The sequence below is a fragment of the Ornithorhynchus anatinus genome, chromosome 5, assembly GCF_004115215.2.
Source record: "Ornithorhynchus anatinus isolate Pmale09 chromosome 5, mOrnAna1.pri.v4, whole genome shotgun sequence".
NCBI classification, from domain to species: domain Eukaryota; kingdom Metazoa; phylum Chordata; class Mammalia; order Monotremata; family Ornithorhynchidae; genus Ornithorhynchus; species Ornithorhynchus anatinus.
Genome location: NC_041732.1, coordinates 57,637,596 through 57,654,601, shown reverse-complemented (window position 1 = coordinate 57,654,601; position 17,006 = coordinate 57,637,596). Strand labels below are relative to the sequence as shown.

Genomic DNA, 17,006 nt, shown 5'->3' with positions numbered 1-17,006 from the left:
GTGACTTGCCCAAGGTCACACAGCAGACAAGAGGCAGAGGTGGGATTAGAATCCATGACCTTTTGACTCCCAGTACCGTGCTCTATCCACTATACCAAGGGCCTATTCAGTGCTAGGCACTGTACTAAGCACTTAGAATGAGAAGCACAAAACATGTTCCTTGCCCACAAGGAGCTTATTCTCAAGGCGAGACAGAAATATCCAATATGAATCTAGGCAGAAGCGCATAGGTATATAAGTGAAAGAGGCAGCTAAAGGGTTGCTAAAAATCAGGACAGTGATAATTAGTCAGACACGGCTTGTTGGAGAAGATGGTACTTTAGGAGGGTTTTGAAGGGCTAGGAAGCCTGAGGTCTGCAGATTTTTGGGGGTGGAGGGTCCCACACCCTGGGGCGATGTAAACAAGGGGTTGGATTGAGCAAGATAAAAGCAGGGTATAGCCTAGGGGCGGGTTTAATCAACTTCAAAGATCCCGCAGCCAATCAACATTTAGATGAACAGATTCGTAAACCTCGATTCATCTGGCTATTTAGTAATAATAATAATAATAAAAATAATGGTACTTGCTAAGCCCTTACTAGGTGCCGAGCACTATTCTAAGCACTAGGGGAGATACAAGTTAATCAGGTTGGATACAGTCCAGGGATCCCACATGGGGATCACACTCTTAATCCCCATTTTATAGATGACGGAACTGAGGCCCAGAGAAGTGAAGTGACTTGCCCAAGGTCACAGAGCAATCACGTGGCGGATCCAGGATTAGAACCCAGGTCCTTCTGACTCCAGTAAGCCACACTGCTTCTCTACACCCATCAAACTCAGACTAACACTAACCCATGGCAGATTTTCCTGAAAATGGTCTGATTAATAAGTAGGTTCAATTTTTCCAAAATATGCCCTAAATCCCCTTTAACTAGAGAAGTCACTACTTGAGATAAAAACGCCAAAAGCAAAGTCTTCCAGGGGAGGCTAGTTGGTGACATATTAAAACCAGTGACACTGAATTCCTCTTGGTCCAAAGGAAACAATTCAATCCAAAATGTCCACTCAAGCTGCTGCCTGTATTGTGGTCGATTCCCATGTACCACAGTTTTGCAAAACTGAAGGAAACAGAAATTTATTGACAGCCCACCTGAAGTAGAGAACTAGTTTACCCTCTGACCACTACAAATAATATGAAACCAGGTTAAAAGCTATATTTGCATTTTTAATAAAAGTAAGGCAAAAGTAAACCCAGCCATTTGCTGATACTTTTAAGTACCCCCTGTTTACAGATCTACTTTACTAAGATACTATCAGAAAAAAAAGTACACAAAATGCAAACCCCAAATCCATTAGCCTCCAATTGCTAAATATTCCAGTCTAATCGACTCTATTCAGTCTCTGCTTAATATAGTTTCTCCATGGTTTTGAGATGCTAACCTCATAATGCTGCTTTGTGTAAACTGCTTCTCTGTGATTTAATGCAAATTGAAGATGCACCTGGGCTTTACATCAAAACAACTAATGAGCGATAATGGTGAATTCATCAGCTTGAAGCTACTGGAAAAGTGATGGGAACAACTATTCCGTCCTTGGTACGACGTGGGGCCAGCTGTGACCATCTCACAACACCAGTTTGTCAGGCAGGTACCACTGAGGGAGAGGTCAGGGCAATTCACTCATTAAATCTGGATAAATGGAATTACAAGCCACACCTTGAGGACAGACTATAAACTAGCTGTGGGCTGGGACTGTGTCTATTGTTGTATTGTACTCTCCCAAGTGCTTAGTACAGTACTCTGCACACAGGAAGCGCCCAGTAAGTAAGACTGAATGAATGAATCAAAGCTTGGCTTTTCTAAAGATAAAAGGAGGTTCTACAACCCTTCTAAGGGAAAAACCAAACAAACATTCTGTCACTTGTCAATGATTTACATTAGCTGCATGAGACTGCACTGTCCAGTGTAGGAATGTGGATCTCAGTAGTCAAAGCATCTGCAATTAAACCAAGAGACTTACTGCCCTACAAAAATCTTTGCCACGCAACTGTCAAAACAGCTTCAGAAGGCATATTTCCTTGACTTTTGATTTTTTGTCTTTCCCTCAAAACAGAGGGAGAGAAGAGCAGCGTGGCCTAGCAAATAGAGCCCGAACCTGGGAGACAGAAGGAGTTGGGTTCTAATTCTGGATCCGCCCCTTGCCTGTTGTGTGACCTTGGGCGGGTCACCTCACTTCTCTGTGCCTCAGTTACTCCGTCTGTAAAATGGGGGTTAAGACTGTGAGCTCCATGTGGGATAAGGACTATTTGCAATCTTCTATCTTCCCCAAAGTATAGCACCTGACACATAGTAAGCCCTTAACAAATACCGTTAAAAAAAATTTCACAAACTGTACTGAGGGACTTTGGGAATAAGCATTAACATTTCCTTTTCCCTTTGGAGCAGAGTCTAGAAAAACGATCCAGAAACGCTCTGGAAATGAGTGCTTAATAAGTACCATAATTATGATTAACAACTATTCCTGAAGAATGTGCTGAAAAATCTGTCGAGATGAAAGGCTTTTCTTTAAACTGCAGTTTTAAACCCAGCCCCGGGAGCTGAGGTCCTGACAGCTTTGGCTTCCATTCGGCAGGGAATGGGAAATGAATGGGTCTCCATCAATTTCCAGCAAGACAACTGCCCCCTGTCCCTTCTCCAGCGGAACTCTGCTCAGCCCCAGCCCCAATCAGGCCCCCGGCCCTTGTCCGCACTGCAGGGACTCCAGGCTGTGACCAGCTCCCCCTGCACAGATGTCAGGCTGTGTCCCGCCCCCACTGCCCCCGGGTTCAATCTCCACCCCCGGATGACGGGGCACAAGAGGGAGATTCCGAATCTTCTCCAAATCCAAACTATGGGATGGGCAAACAATGCTACCAGCTTCCCTGTCTAGCAAACTGCAGGGGCAAAGCTAATGGGGCGGTGCCCATGAAGCCCGGACAGTGACATAACCCAGTCAGACACCCTCCAGGTCGGTGTGAAACACAGAATAGGCAGCCTGACAAAAGTGCAGGATCTCAACTTCTAATGATCCACCAGTCAATGTCTTCCCATTCCCAAATTTTTCAGAAGCCTTATAGTAAGAGAGTTTACCAACATGCTCCTAGTTCAAAGAAAAAGATATTCCCTTTAATGGGCTTCTCAGTTGTTCAGTAAGGTCTGTAAGACGAGATCCAGATTTTTAAGGCGAGACTAAATATTGCCGTGGCTTTCTTTCTCTGGGTTCTTCAGTGCCTTGCTCCCCTGAACATTAAGAACCCTGCTACCCTGTATTGCAATACCATATTGGCTATCTTGGCATCGATGCCCAATTCTAACCTGTTTTTTTTGTTACCCGATCACTCCCCTTTACGGCCATAACCTATGCTCAATAATCCATCGATCGATGGTATTTATCGAGCGCTTACTAAGTGCAGAGCACTGTGCTAGGTGGTTGGGAGAGTATAACACAACCGAGTTGGCAGACACTTTCCCTGCCCACAAAGAGCTTCCAGTCTGGAGGTCTTGACTGACTTCAGAGCAGGGCCAGGAATGCAATCGGGCCCCGAAACAATAGAACTCCCGCCAGAGGGGAATGGGGAACGGGTGAAAGGGAAACATGGGAGAGGAAACCGCATCACCGTTCTTCATTCGGAGATGTTGCCATTAATTGCTAGGCTGGGCCACCAGTCCGTAACAGGTCCGGCCACGATGCCCCAGAGGCACAGTGGTCACCTCCTGTCCGCATCCCTCCACATATGTTCTTGGTGACTATTAGGCCCTCGACCCTCCACACACATCCTCGGTCACCACTAGCCTTCATCCCTCCACACGCGTCCTCAGTCACCATTAGGCCCCATCCCTCGGCACACAACCTTGGCCACCACTAGCAGTCAATCAGTCGGCCATATTTATTGAGCGCTTACTGGGTGCAGAACCCTGTACTAAGCACTTGGAAGAGTACAATAACTGAGCCGGTAGAAACACTCCCTGTCCACAACAAGCTTACAATCTAGGGGGGAGACGGATATTAATATAAATAAATTATGAACACACAATTACGTAAATTACAAAATACTACGTATACGAAATATACATATATAGAGAGAGGAGTGAATAAAGGGTGCAAATCCAAGGGCAAGGGTGATGCAGAAGGTAGTGGGAGAAGAGGAGATGAGGGTCTAGTTGAGGAAGACCCCTGGAGGAGAGGTGCTTTCAATAAGGTTTTGAGGGTGGAGAATGATCACCTGTCAGATATGAAGAGTGAGCACGCTCCAGGCCAGAGGCAGGATGTGGACAAGAGGTTGGCGACGAGATAGATGAGACTGAGGTACAGTGAGTTGGCTGGATGGACCCACTAACGGCATTTCTCCTTTTCTGTTGTACAAAGGCTCAAAAGTTTCAGGAAGCGGTAGGCGTACGTGGAGTCAACAGTGGTGTAATGGAGATGGCATGACCTCGGCGGGAAAGTCGCCTTGGGATTCAAAATAATAATAATGTCGGTATTTGTTAAGCGCTTACTATGTGCAGAGCACTGTTCTAAGCGCTGGGGTAGATACAGGGTAATCAGGGTGTCCCACGTGAGGCTCACAGTTAATCCCCATTTTACAGATAAGGTAACTGAGGCATAGAGAAGTTAAGTGACTTGCCCACAGTCACACAGCTGACAAGTGGCAGAGCTGGGATTCGAACCCATGAAGTCTGACTCCCAAGCCCGTGCTCTTTCCACTGAACCACGCTGCTTCTCTTAAAAGCCTACAGCACCCAGTACTCCCAGGAGGTCTCCCATCCAAGTACTAACCAGGCCCGACCCTGCTTAGTTTCTGAGATCAGATGAGATCGGGCGTGTTCAGGGTAAAAATTTGTTAAGCGCTTACTATGGGCAAAGCACTGTTCTAAGCGCTGGGAGAATACAAACTGATCAGGATGTCCCACGTGGGGCTCACAGTTTTAATCCCCATTTTACAGATGAGGTAACTGAGGCACAGAGAAGTTTAAGTGACTTGCCCAAAGTCACACAGCTAGCAAGCGGCAGAGCTGGGATTAGAACCCATGACCTCTGACTCCCAAGCCTGGGCTCTTTCCACTGAGCCAGGCTGAGGGGGAACATTGCTGACCGGGCCCCACACGACCCCAAAAGGGCTAGAAGATGTAAGGCGGAAAGCCGGCTGGGTTTACTTAAGAATGTAAGGTGGAAGGCCAGATGGAAGATGAAAAGCCAGGCTTGCGAAACAGGCCAAAGATCACGGGAAGAAAGTGAGTCACTGAGTCGCGAGGCACAGAAGTCATGGGGCATCTGCAGGCCTCTAGAAGAAACGAGTTGAGGGTAGGGGATGGGGGTCCCAGAGAGGACAAAGATCAGCGAGAAGGGGAGGAGGCACATGACCATCCTCAAACCTACCTGTCCCTCCAACCCTCCAAGCCCTGTTTCTTGGGGAAGAATGGGAAACTTCTCCAATTAAAAAAAAAAAATCAATACACACCACACCCTGTCACGGAAAGGGCAGACCGAGGATTAGGAGCGTATAAATCCCAAAAGCTTTCAGCCTGCATCGAGCCTCCTCATTGGAGGGTTAACTGGTGGAGCTACTTCCCTTGGCGTGGCCCTGAAGCGGGATGATGAGAAATCAAGGCTATTCTTGCCCCAAAAGTGGGGCCAGGGGTTCTTCGGTATGGTATTCCCTGGTCGGCTGGCATTCTCTCCTTCTGTGGGCCCGTCTAACAACCCCGACTTCAGAACCGCTGAGCAAGCTGGCTGCGCAACAGATCTCCTTTGAAAAGGGAAATGTTCCAATTTCCCATCCCCAACTTTATCCCCGGTGACCCCACGAGCTGAGTGACCTGATAGAAGCCATCAGACACAAACATCCCCAAAAGTTAATCGGTAATACTAATGATAACAATAATGATATTGGTTAAGTGCTTACTATGTGCCAAGCACTGTACTAAGCACGAAGGTAGACACAAGGTCAACAGGTTGGACACAGTCCCTGTCCCACATGGGGTTCGCAGTTTTACTCCCCATTTTACGGATGAGGAAACTGAAGCATGGAAAAGTCAAGTGACTTGTCCGAGGTCACTCAGCAGACAAGTGTCAGAGCCACGATTAGAACCCAGCTCCTCTGGCAACTAGACCTGGGTTCTTTCTGCTGGGCCACGCTGCTTCTCCAAGGAGGTACTTTTTCCACCACAATCAACTTTCTAACTCTACCTTGTTCACAACTCTCCTTTTTCCAACCTATCCCTCATGGCTCTCCCCTATTTAAAATGCTCTTCCCCTTTCATCTTCACCAAGCCTTGTCCCCCTGCCTTGTTAGACAGCTATTTCCTCCAAGAGGGCTGCCCGTGTCCATCAACCACCTTAGCAGTAATATGCACATCTGTAGACTTCTCATTTGATTGCTGACCTCTATCTTTTCATTTATAATAATTAATGTACTTGTTAAGTGCTTACTATGTGCCAAGCATAGTTCTAAGCACTAGGGTAGACACAAGTCAATCAGGTTGAACATAGGCCCTGTTCCACACAGGGCTCACATTCCTTTCCCCATTTTTTACAGATGAGGCAACTGAGGCACAGAGAAGTCAAGTGAATTGCCCAAAGTCACAAAGCAGACACGTGGTGGAGCTGGGATTAGAACCCAGGTCCTTCTGACTCCCAGGCCCATCCTCTATCCACTAAGCCACACTACTTCTCCCTGTTCCTGTTCAATCAATTTCCTACTAATATTTGGCCATTCAGATCTGTTCGACTCTCCACAATTCCACTTATGTTTTTTGCTTCTGTTGCACTGTCCAGGGTGCTCAGTATAGAGTTCTGTGTTTGGTAGTTATTCAATAAATGCTACTGTCTCTGGTAATTATTTGCAGTTCCCATTCTGGGAATCCCCAAAATATCTGAGAAAGCCTAGAGGAGAATTACCAGGGAGGAACACAAAGAGCATTTTTCAGCCAGAGTGTAAGATTTCATTATAAAACTTTCACTAAACAATAATAATAATAATGATGATGGTATTTGTTAAAGCATTTACTATGAGCCAGGCTCTGTACTAAGAGCTGGGGGGTGGGTACAAACAAATCGGGCTGGACACGGTCCCTTGTCCCACGTGGGGCTCATGGTCTCAATCCCCATTTTCCAGATGAGGTAACTGAGGCAGAGAATTGAAATGACTTGCCCAAGGTCACCCAGCAGACAAGCGGCAGAGCCAAGATTAGAACCCATGACCTTCTGACTCCCAGACCTGTGCTCTACCCACTAGGCCCACGTCTATGTAACACGTGTCTGTTTAAACACAGATGTTTCAATCGGCTAAGGTGGGGAAAGCATATTATTAATAGCAGCTGATAAGCCAATCCAGTTAATGTTGGTATTTGTTAAGCGCTTACTATGTGCAGAGCACTGTTCTAAGTGCTGGGGTAGATACAGAGTCATCAGGTTGTCCCACGTGATGCTCACAGTTAATCCCCATTTTACAGATGAGGTAAATGAGGGACAGAGAAGTGAAGTGACTTGCCCACAGTCACAGAGCTGACAAGTGGCAGAGCCGGGATTTGAACCTATGATCTCTGACTCCCAAGCCCAGGCTCTTTCCACCGAGCCATGCTGCTTCCCCAGTTCCCCAGTTCATTGAGATTACCCATAGTGGTATTTATTGAGCACCTACTGTGTGCAGAGTACTGCAGCAGCTGCTTGGGAGAGTGCAATACAAGAATTGATAACCACCATCCCTGCCCACAGGGAGTTTACAGTCTACAGAGGATCACCTAATTTTCACCGTTAGTCTCAATGAGCTGTTCCTTTGTTTGGAAGGTGACATTTTTTTTAGCATTTGATCGGAGAGAGTGAAGGTGGATGATTGTCTGTGTGCTCAGAGAGACAGTCCTCTGCAATACTGATGGGTTTGTATATTCTGAATTATTCATTTACATTAATATCTGTCTTCCCCTCTAGCCCGAAAGCTCACTGTGGGCAGGGAACACGTCAACTGATTCTGCGGTCCTGTACTCTCCCGAGTGCTTGGTACAGGATTCTGCGCACAGGAAGTGCTCCATATGTACTACTGATGATGACGATAAGCATCTGAGGCAGCATGGCTAAAGAGAAGCAGCGTGGCTTAGTGGCAAGGGCACGGGCTTGGGAGTCAGAGGTCATGAGTTCTAATCCCACCTCCGCCACTTGTCTGTGTGACCTCGGGCAAGCCACTTAACTTCTCTGTGTCTCAGTGACCTCATCTGTAAAATGGGGATGAAGACTGTGAGCCCGACGCGGGACAACCCGGCTACCTTGTATCTACCCCAGCGCTTAGAACGGTGTTTGGCATATGGTAAGTGTTTAACAAATACCACAGTTATTATTATCCGAGAAATCCCTCAATTGTTCTTAAAAGCAGGGCTCTCCTCAACAGCTCTCTGGATGTGGGAGGCATCTCTGAGCTCTGATTTGATGTCAAGTCTCTCATCCAGGGCTCTGCACACAGTAAGCACTCAATAAATACCACCGACGTTGATGATGTAGTCTGTCCCTTACCTGTCTCTGACTCTGGATCTTCCTGAACCTTTGACTTAAGGTCAGTCAGCTCCCTCCCGATGGCCACACACAAGGCCGGTCTCTTTGCTCACAGCAGCTAATTGTTCTAATCCTTTGTGAGGCTGCACTTTGCCAGGCCTTTAAAGCGATTGCTCTCACCCTCCCCACCCCCTCTTCCCCCGTGCCTGCGTGTGACTCATTTCAGTTCACCACCCAGCAGCTGTTTAGGAATCCTGTTATTGTCCATTCTTCTCCCATGTGCTGCCCGGCAGAGCCGGCTTGTGACAAGCATTGTATCGGGCCTGGTGAGTGGACTATTTCGGGACTTCATCGTTGGGGATCCCATCTTGCCATTGGATGGCGAGGGTGGCTCTGAGATGCTCTCGATGAGACTAAGCTACCCAGGAAACCCAAAACACCTCTGGTGGTCCCACGACCGGACAGGTCGTTTCATTCCTCTGTGCCTCAGTGACCTCATCTGTAAAGTGGCGATTGAGACTGTGAGCCCCATGTGGGACAGGGACCACGTCCAACCCAATTTGCTTGTATCCTCCTCAGCGCTTAGTAGCGCCTAACAAACACCATAATAATAATAATTATTATTACTATTACCCTCGGCTCTCCATTAACGCAGGGGTTACATTCCTGCCGAACCCGCTTTAGGAGAGGTGTGTGTTATAGAATACGCAACTTGACTGACGTCTCACATGGGCACAGCAGTTTCATCCGACATTCACGTCGTTTTGAGAGCGTACAATCCAACAGAGTTAGTAGACGAGTCCCCTGCCCATAAAGAATTTACAGTCTAAAGTCACTTTCAACGGATCAGTCGTTGGGGCACTGCTTTGGTGGTTGCCTGATTGGGGCATTTGTGCTGATCAAGCTAGAGTGCTGTGACAAATACTTCACTTTTATAAATGTCTCAGTAATAGAAGCAGGGGAGTTTTCTGCTAAAATCAGAATCTTCAGTTTGAGGGTTTTTAAATCACTCCTCCACAATTCAAACTCGATCAGTTTTCATCTAGGCTTTTAAAAGATGCTCTTGGAGTCAAATTGAGGCCAAGGCTCACACAGCTGCCCCAGGATACACCCTCACTGCCATCCTTGGTCTCTCCAGTCTCCTGCTCACGCTCCCAACCATCCTATATCTGTTCTCCCTCTGAGACTGTGAGCCCCAGGTGGGAGAGGAACTGTGCTCAACCTGATTAGTTGGATCTTCCCAACAATAATAATAATAATAATTCCCGCTGTGGCTCAGGCAGATGGGAGGGGGGGCCCATGATCAACGGATGTTGCAGCTCGAACTCCGGAGCACCCGGGAGTTAGAAGGACCTGGGTTCTACACCCAGCTCTGCCATTTGTCTGCTTGGTGACCTTGGAAAAGTCATTTAACTTCTCTGTGCCTAGTTATCTCATCTGTAAAATGGGGATTAAGACTGGGAGCCTCATGTGGGACAGGGTCTGTGTTCAACCCCATTTCCTCGTATCCACCCCAGGGCTTAGTATGGTGCCAGGCACATAGTAAATGCTTAACAAATACCAGAGTTTGGTATCAAGAAGAGCCATTCCTGGTTTCGGGGCCAAGGGCTCCCGACCCCAGCTCAATACCCCCAGTGTTTCTCTAAACCATCTATTTCACTGCTTAAAATCATCGATCCTCTTTAAGCCAATGAGATTCAATAGTCAAGATTTCCAAATAACTTTTCCACTTGTTTCCACTATTTTAATGACTCCATGAATATATCAACGCTGAATTCTATGCACCTAAATATTTAAGATTTAAAAGCAAACTATGTCACTTTGAAATGAAGAGTTTCAACATGAAAAAACACTAAATATTTAATTTATAATACATCTCTCTGCTGCTGCCTTGGATACTTACAGGCTGTTATATTTGGAATTTATGAACGGGTCCAATAAAAACGCTTTCAAAAATGAAGGCAATTTGAAAGATAAGCTAGGCCCTGGATTTTTGAGCCTTGCAGTTTAAGGAGCTCAAAGTTCCATCGACGGTTTCCTACTAATCAGTTGAATCGATCAAGCTGCCAATCCCCTCAACTTCTTGGGAGGAACGGACCCCTCAGGACAAAGCTCATTTCCTTGCTTTCACTAGCTCAAAGATCTTTTTCGGTCTTTTTTTAAAAATGGTATTTGTTAAGTGCCAGGCATTGCACTATGAGCTGGAGAAGCTGCAAGCTAATCCGGTTGGACACAGTCCGTGTCCCATGTGGGCTCATTCATTCATTCAATCATCTTTATAGACCCCTGTGCGCAGAGCACTACTAAGCACTGGGAGAGTACAATATAATAATAAACGGACACACTGCCTGCCCACAATGCGTATCCAGTCTAGAGTGGGAGACAGACATTAAGTAAGTTATGGATTTGTACATAAGTGCTGTGGGGCTTGGAGCAGCGAGTCAGGGCAACACAGAAGGGAGTAGGAGAAGAGGAAAGGGGAGCTTAGTCAGGGAAGGCCTCTTGGAGATGTGCCTTCAATAAGGCTTTGAAGGTGGGGAGAGTAACTGTCTGTCGGGGCTCACGGTCTTAATCCCCATTTTACTGATGAGGAAATTGAGGCCCAGAAAATTGAAGTGACTTTCCCAAGGTCACACAGCATAAAAGTGGCGGAGCCAGGATTAGAACCCATGACTTCTGAGGTCTGGGAGTCACTATATCCACTGTGCCATGCTGCTTCAACCTTCTGAGGGGAAACTAAGGTGGGCACAACATTCACCCTCCCTTCTGCCTGGAACTCTCTTCCCCATCACATAGGGAAGATCACTGTCCTTTCCCATTTTCAAAGCCCTTCTGAAATCACATCTCCACCAGGAGAGGCCATCCCTGATTCATTTCTCATCTTGTCACCCTCCATCCGCCCAGCTACCACTTAAGCCTTTCTGTGTCCTGTAAGCACTCGTGACCTCACACCCTACCAAATTACTTCCTCCTACCTGTAATTTATTGCAGTGGCAGAAATCAGGTCTACTAACTCCATTGCATTTTCCCAAAAGTTTAGTACAGTGCTCTACACACACTAGGTGCTCAATAAATACTACTGATTGACTGTAGGAGAGTGAAAAGGTACACTTGATTAAATAAATGTACGTGATTCCATAATAGATGATTCTACTCAAGCTAGGCTGGCCAGTCAATCAATCATATTTATGGAGTGCTTACCAGGGGCTGAGCACTGTACTAAGCGCTTGATAGAGTACGATATAACACTATAACAGACACAGTCCCTGCCCACTACGAGCTTACTGTCTAGTCCAGCCCTTTAATTCTAGCAAGTCTTTACATCTACCTACACCACCTTGGCCAGGTTGATGCCTACGCTAATTTAGGACCTGTGACCTTTGGACATTTGCTCTTCGACCCACCCAACTCCACAGTACTTATGTACATATCTTTCAATTATATATTACAAATTACTTATTGATTCATATTGCCTGCCCCCCCTCTAGACTGTAAGCTCGTTATGGTCTGGGAACGTGTCTGCTAATTCTGATATGCAATACTCTCCTAGTGCTTAGTACGGTCCTCTGCACAAAATAAGTGCTCAATAAACTCCATTTACTGTTTGATCTCCCGAAAAAAGACTGCCCTCCCCTCTCTCTAGAACCCATTTCTGGACTTAACCTGTCAGGATGTACAACAAGGAGATAGTTTTTAAAAAAACACCCCAAAAACCCCACAAGAGAATCTTGGTGTTGCTTTACAACGCAACAACACTTTATCAACTGATGATGACCCAGTGTCACAGTGGCCATAGCAACAGCAGATCACGATTGCTCTCTGCAACTTCTCCCTAAGCAATTGCCAAAGGGTATCACTGACCTAGATCTTCATACAAAAGTATAAACTAAAATACAGACCTACAATTTTATATTCTAATATCTTGACCATTGACTCCAGTGCTATTTTTTTTTTAAACACGCCAAATCCCAACACAACTTTCCAGGCTGTGTCAATTTCCTGTATAAGTTGGACTTATTCAGAAAGAGTTACTTGTGGAAAAAAAGAAAAAAAAATACAGCATAAACCATTCATAAAGAAATGCAGGCTTAACATTTTCCAGTATAAACACTGCCTTAGCTGGAGAAAAAATTGAGTACTCACTGTCTTCTCCAGGACAGGGCATGCCAGGTTTCTCGGGAATACCGGGGAAAACTAAACAGAAAATGAAAAAAAAAAATTGGGTCAGGGGCCACCTGAAACTAATACATTCAAATACACATTCCCATAACCAATCATTTAATTACAAATACTCCTAGAAATGCTAAATTTTTCTCTTTTCCCCCTAATATACATTTTTCTCCCTAGGCACTTGGCACATGTAGATGCACAGACTTCTATAATGATAACAATAATAATTATTATTATAGTATTTGTTAAGCACTTACTATGTGTCAAGCACTTTTCTAAGCGCTGGGGTAGATACAAGGTAATCAGGTTGGACCCAATCCCAGTCCCACTTAATCCCCATTTTACAGGTGAGGTAACTGAAGCACTGAGAAATTAAGCGACTTGCCCAAGGTCACGTAGCAGATACGTGGCAGAGCCGGAATTAGAACCCAGGACCTTTAACTCCCAGGCCCATGCTCTTTCCCCTAGGCCATGCTGCTTCTAATATGTGTCGTCCTTCAGCTTTTAAAGGATCCAGCAACAGCCTGAATGGAAAAATCGACACAAATGGCTGGGGGAGTCTGAAGTATACACTGGACAAGGGTAAAAGGATGTGACTCACATGGAGTACAAACTAACATGGAAATAGAGAAAAAGCAGCAATTACTTTGAAAAATGATAAAAAGAAGCCTCTTCAGATCTCACAAACGCTTTATTTGAAAATACAGCTTAAAGCAGAACATCTGAAATCTGCTCAGAGTTTACTCAATTAATCCTTAAAAAGGTAGGAAAGGTAGTTTATTAAAAGCATTAGTTAAAACAAGACCACTTCCAAAAAACTCTTCAAATAATATATATCCCTTGGAATTAATCTTTAATGTAGTAATGCTTCCAAGATAGAGACACATAATCAAAATGCTTTCTTACCAGCAAATTCAGTAAATGCAGTCTTAAATATAAATTAAAGATGCATAAAAGTACTATAAAAATGTTATGAATACCATCATTGATCATTGATTGATATACTGTTGTAGTTGTATATTTTAGACAACTGACCAAAGGTTTCATTTAAAAGGTCTTCTCGTTAGCAAGCCATGGAGAACTGAGACAAATTTAAACTACACTAGTGCATTACTCCTGTGTCACTAATTCAGAAAATCCCACTGAATTACAAAGCTTGGAGTTGGGGGGTGGGTTGGGAGGGTGTAGTTCACGGGACAGGACTGAGTCTTTCTTAACCTGACCAGCCCATTTCAGAGAGTCAAAGGAGTTTGTTTGAAAAGAAGTAAATCTACATTTTTAATGAAAAAATTCACCCACAGCAACTGATTCTCACAGCTACATAGCTGACAGTTCACAGAATGCAAGGGAAATTAAACCATATTTTTGACATTTAAGAATTTATTGCAACTTCCATGTATTTCAGATATTCTCTTCATGCCATTCTGAACAACTGAGAAATTTGGGCAGAAGATCGAGCGATCAATCAATGGTATTTATTGAATGCTTACGGTGTGCAGAGCACTGTACTATGCACCTGAGAAAGTACAGACCCAAATACTTGGATCTGGACCTTCTGGGCACCTGGTATTTGCCAAACCCTCAACCCCATAGCACTTATGTCTAAAGCAGTAGATTATTTCTATTAGTGTCTGCCTCTCTTAACTAGACTGTAAGCTCTCCGTGGGCAGGCTCTCCCAAGCATTTAGTACAGTACTCTGCAACAGTAAGTGCTCAATAAATATCATCGATTGGATGTCTACAACAGAGTTGGTAGACGAGATCCCTACCCATAACGATCTCAGTCTACAGGGCGAACCTGACATTAAAACAGATAAAGGAAACAGAGTAAAAGAATATTTACAAAAATACCACGGGGCTGGGGTGAGCATCAGAGTACTTAAGTGCTAAATATAGCCAGATTCATAGTCGACAAGTAGGGAGGACAGAAAGGGAAAAGAAAGGACAATCTGGGAAGGCCTTGTGAAACAGAAGTGATTTTAGGAGAGTTTTCAAGATGGGGAGAGTTGTGGATTGTGGGATACTAAAGGGGAGGGAGTTCCAGGCCCAAGTGAGAACATGAGCAAGGGGTTGGTGGCAGGATAGGCAAAATCAAGGTTCAAAGTGTAGGTAATAATACTAATAATAATACTAAGAGTACTTGTTAAGCACTTACTCTGTGCCAAGCACTGTTCCAAGGGCTGGGGTAGATACAAGTCATTCAGGTTGGACAGAATCCCTGTCTCACATGAGGCTCACGCTCTTAATACCCTTTTTACAGACGAGGTAACCGAGGCCCAGAGAGGTTACGTAACTTGCCCAAGGTCACACAGCAGACGAGTGGCCGAGCAGAGATTAGAACCCAGGTCCTTCTGATCCCCAGGCCCGTGCTCTAGCCCTTAAGCCACACTGCTCCTCTACCATGTCAGCCAATAGTCCACCCCCACGTTCCCACCCGGAGGTTCTCTGACCATCCATGACTTGCCATGAATGATGAGTCCTTCCTCTCTGTGTTGACAGTACAAGCGGAAAGCTTCTTCTAGTTCCATCTGGGATGAGATGGTACAGGGATCACCTAACAAAAGGAAGAAGATACTTCATTACGTTTGGAAATAGATTTCGAACCTAATGAGATGGTTCCGTCTCAACGGAAGGGCAATTTGCTTATCGTCCCGGTGGAGCGCCTTGGAAGAAAATAAAAGCCCCCAGCCCTTTGAAAAGGTGATTTTATTTGGAGAGAGAGAGAGAGCGGACAAAAATAACACAATTAAAAGCTGTTTCCATGAATAAAATAAGGATAAGTTTACTAAACTCATTCCTCTCCTCATCCGGCAGAAACCTGCCAGCTTTAGGGGGGCATGACATCTGCTTTCTCTTTCCTTCTTATCTACTCTCTTCTCCCAGTGGGCCCCAGCCTGGACTTCCCATCCTTCCATCCTCACCTTCCCACATGGCCCACTCTTCCCACTCTCACCTCTTACCCCAGGCTCACACCTTTCCTCCCTTGTGGAATCCCGCTCCCGATTCAAATCCACCAGGCCACGGCGCTCCCCATTTTCAAAGGCCTCCTGAAATCTCACTCCTTCCAGGGGACATTCCCCAGTGAATTGTTCTTCTCTCCAGGTCATAGCCTCCCAACTACCATTTTGGCACTGTTGTGCTTTTGAACATATTAATTTAGATATCTCACTAAAATACTTCTTCCTCTTCTCTGTAAATTCTTTTGGGTCCATCTCCCATGCTGGACCGTGTGATCGTTGAGGCCTGGGATCACGTGTCCCAGCCCTCTGTTGTACTCTCCCAAGTGCATGGGACAGTGCTCTTCCTCCAGGAAGAGCTCAGTAATTACTACTGACTGATCAACTAACTTGCTCTAGTCTATGTAGCCCAAAGTTCAAGAAAGGTAAGAAAGTTTCATTTTCAAAAGCACATTCGTAATCTTCTACACCCAGAGTTTAAATAGGAAACAATCGGCATAACAAAGCGACCTTCTCGGATTGAAGTGTACCGGCTCTCTCCATTTATCCACTAGAATTTACTGACTGCCTGCAACGTCAAAGGCACGGTACCAAGTGCTGGGAAAAAAATACCTACAGAAGACAGACATGGTCTTTGGCTCATGGAAGGTTCGCAGTCTAAGAAAGGTGGGGACAGGAGTTTGGTGGCAGACGCACCTTCCTCATAGTTTGCGAGCCCCCAGTGGGTCAGACTGTGCCCAATAAAATCACTGATATTTACTGGGTACTTACTGTGTGCAGAGCACTGTACAAACATGTGAGCACACTACAACAGAGTCCACTCGATTATTTTACAGATCATCCCACCCACATCCCGACCATATCTCAGCACAGTTCTTGGCACACAGAAAGCACACGGGCATGGCACATGACTGCCAAGTGCTTAGTACAGTGCTCTGCACTGCAAATCAAGAAGGACCTGCGCTCTAATCTCACCTCCACCATTTGTCTGCATGTGACCACGAGCAAGTCATTTCACTTTCCTGTGTCTTAGTTCCCCCATCTGTAAAAACGGGAATTATGACTGTGAGCCTGGTGTGGGACCTGGAGTGTGTCTGACCTGGTTACCTTGTATCAACCTCAGCGCTTAGTAAAGTGCCTAGCACATAGTAATTGCCTTAAAAATACCATTAAAAAAGGCCAGGTAGTCTAGAAAGGAAGACAGACATTAAAATAAATTATGGATATGCACATAAGTCTGGAGTGATCAGGTGAGCATCGAGTGCTTAGAGGGAACAGATCCAAGTACACAGGCCGCGAGAAGAAAGGAGAGGGAGTAAGGGAGATGAGGGCTTAGTTGGGGAAAACTTTTTGGAGAAGATGGGATTTTAACAAGGC

General features: G+C 45.4%; 1 protein-coding gene across 5 annotated transcripts in view; it reads right to left on the bottom strand.

Moving 5' to 3' along the window:
• Positions 1–17,006, bottom strand: part of PRKCZ (protein kinase C zeta) — a 190,389-nt gene that overhangs the window by 142,537 nt on the left and 30,846 nt on the right. For 4 of the 5 annotated variants that reach the window (XM_029065045.2, XM_029065047.2, XM_029065053.2 and 1 more), the window contains 2 exons: positions 15,137–15,226; positions 12,646–12,696 (listed from right to left, as the gene is read on the bottom strand). In XM_029065045.2, coding sequence (XP_028920878.1) covers positions 12,646–12,696; positions 15,137–15,226 — 141 coding nt within the window. Of the gene's footprint in view, positions 1–12,645; positions 12,697–15,136; positions 15,227–17,006 lie in introns of those variants that run through there. The other variant, XM_029065048.2, reaches the window with a different exon arrangement.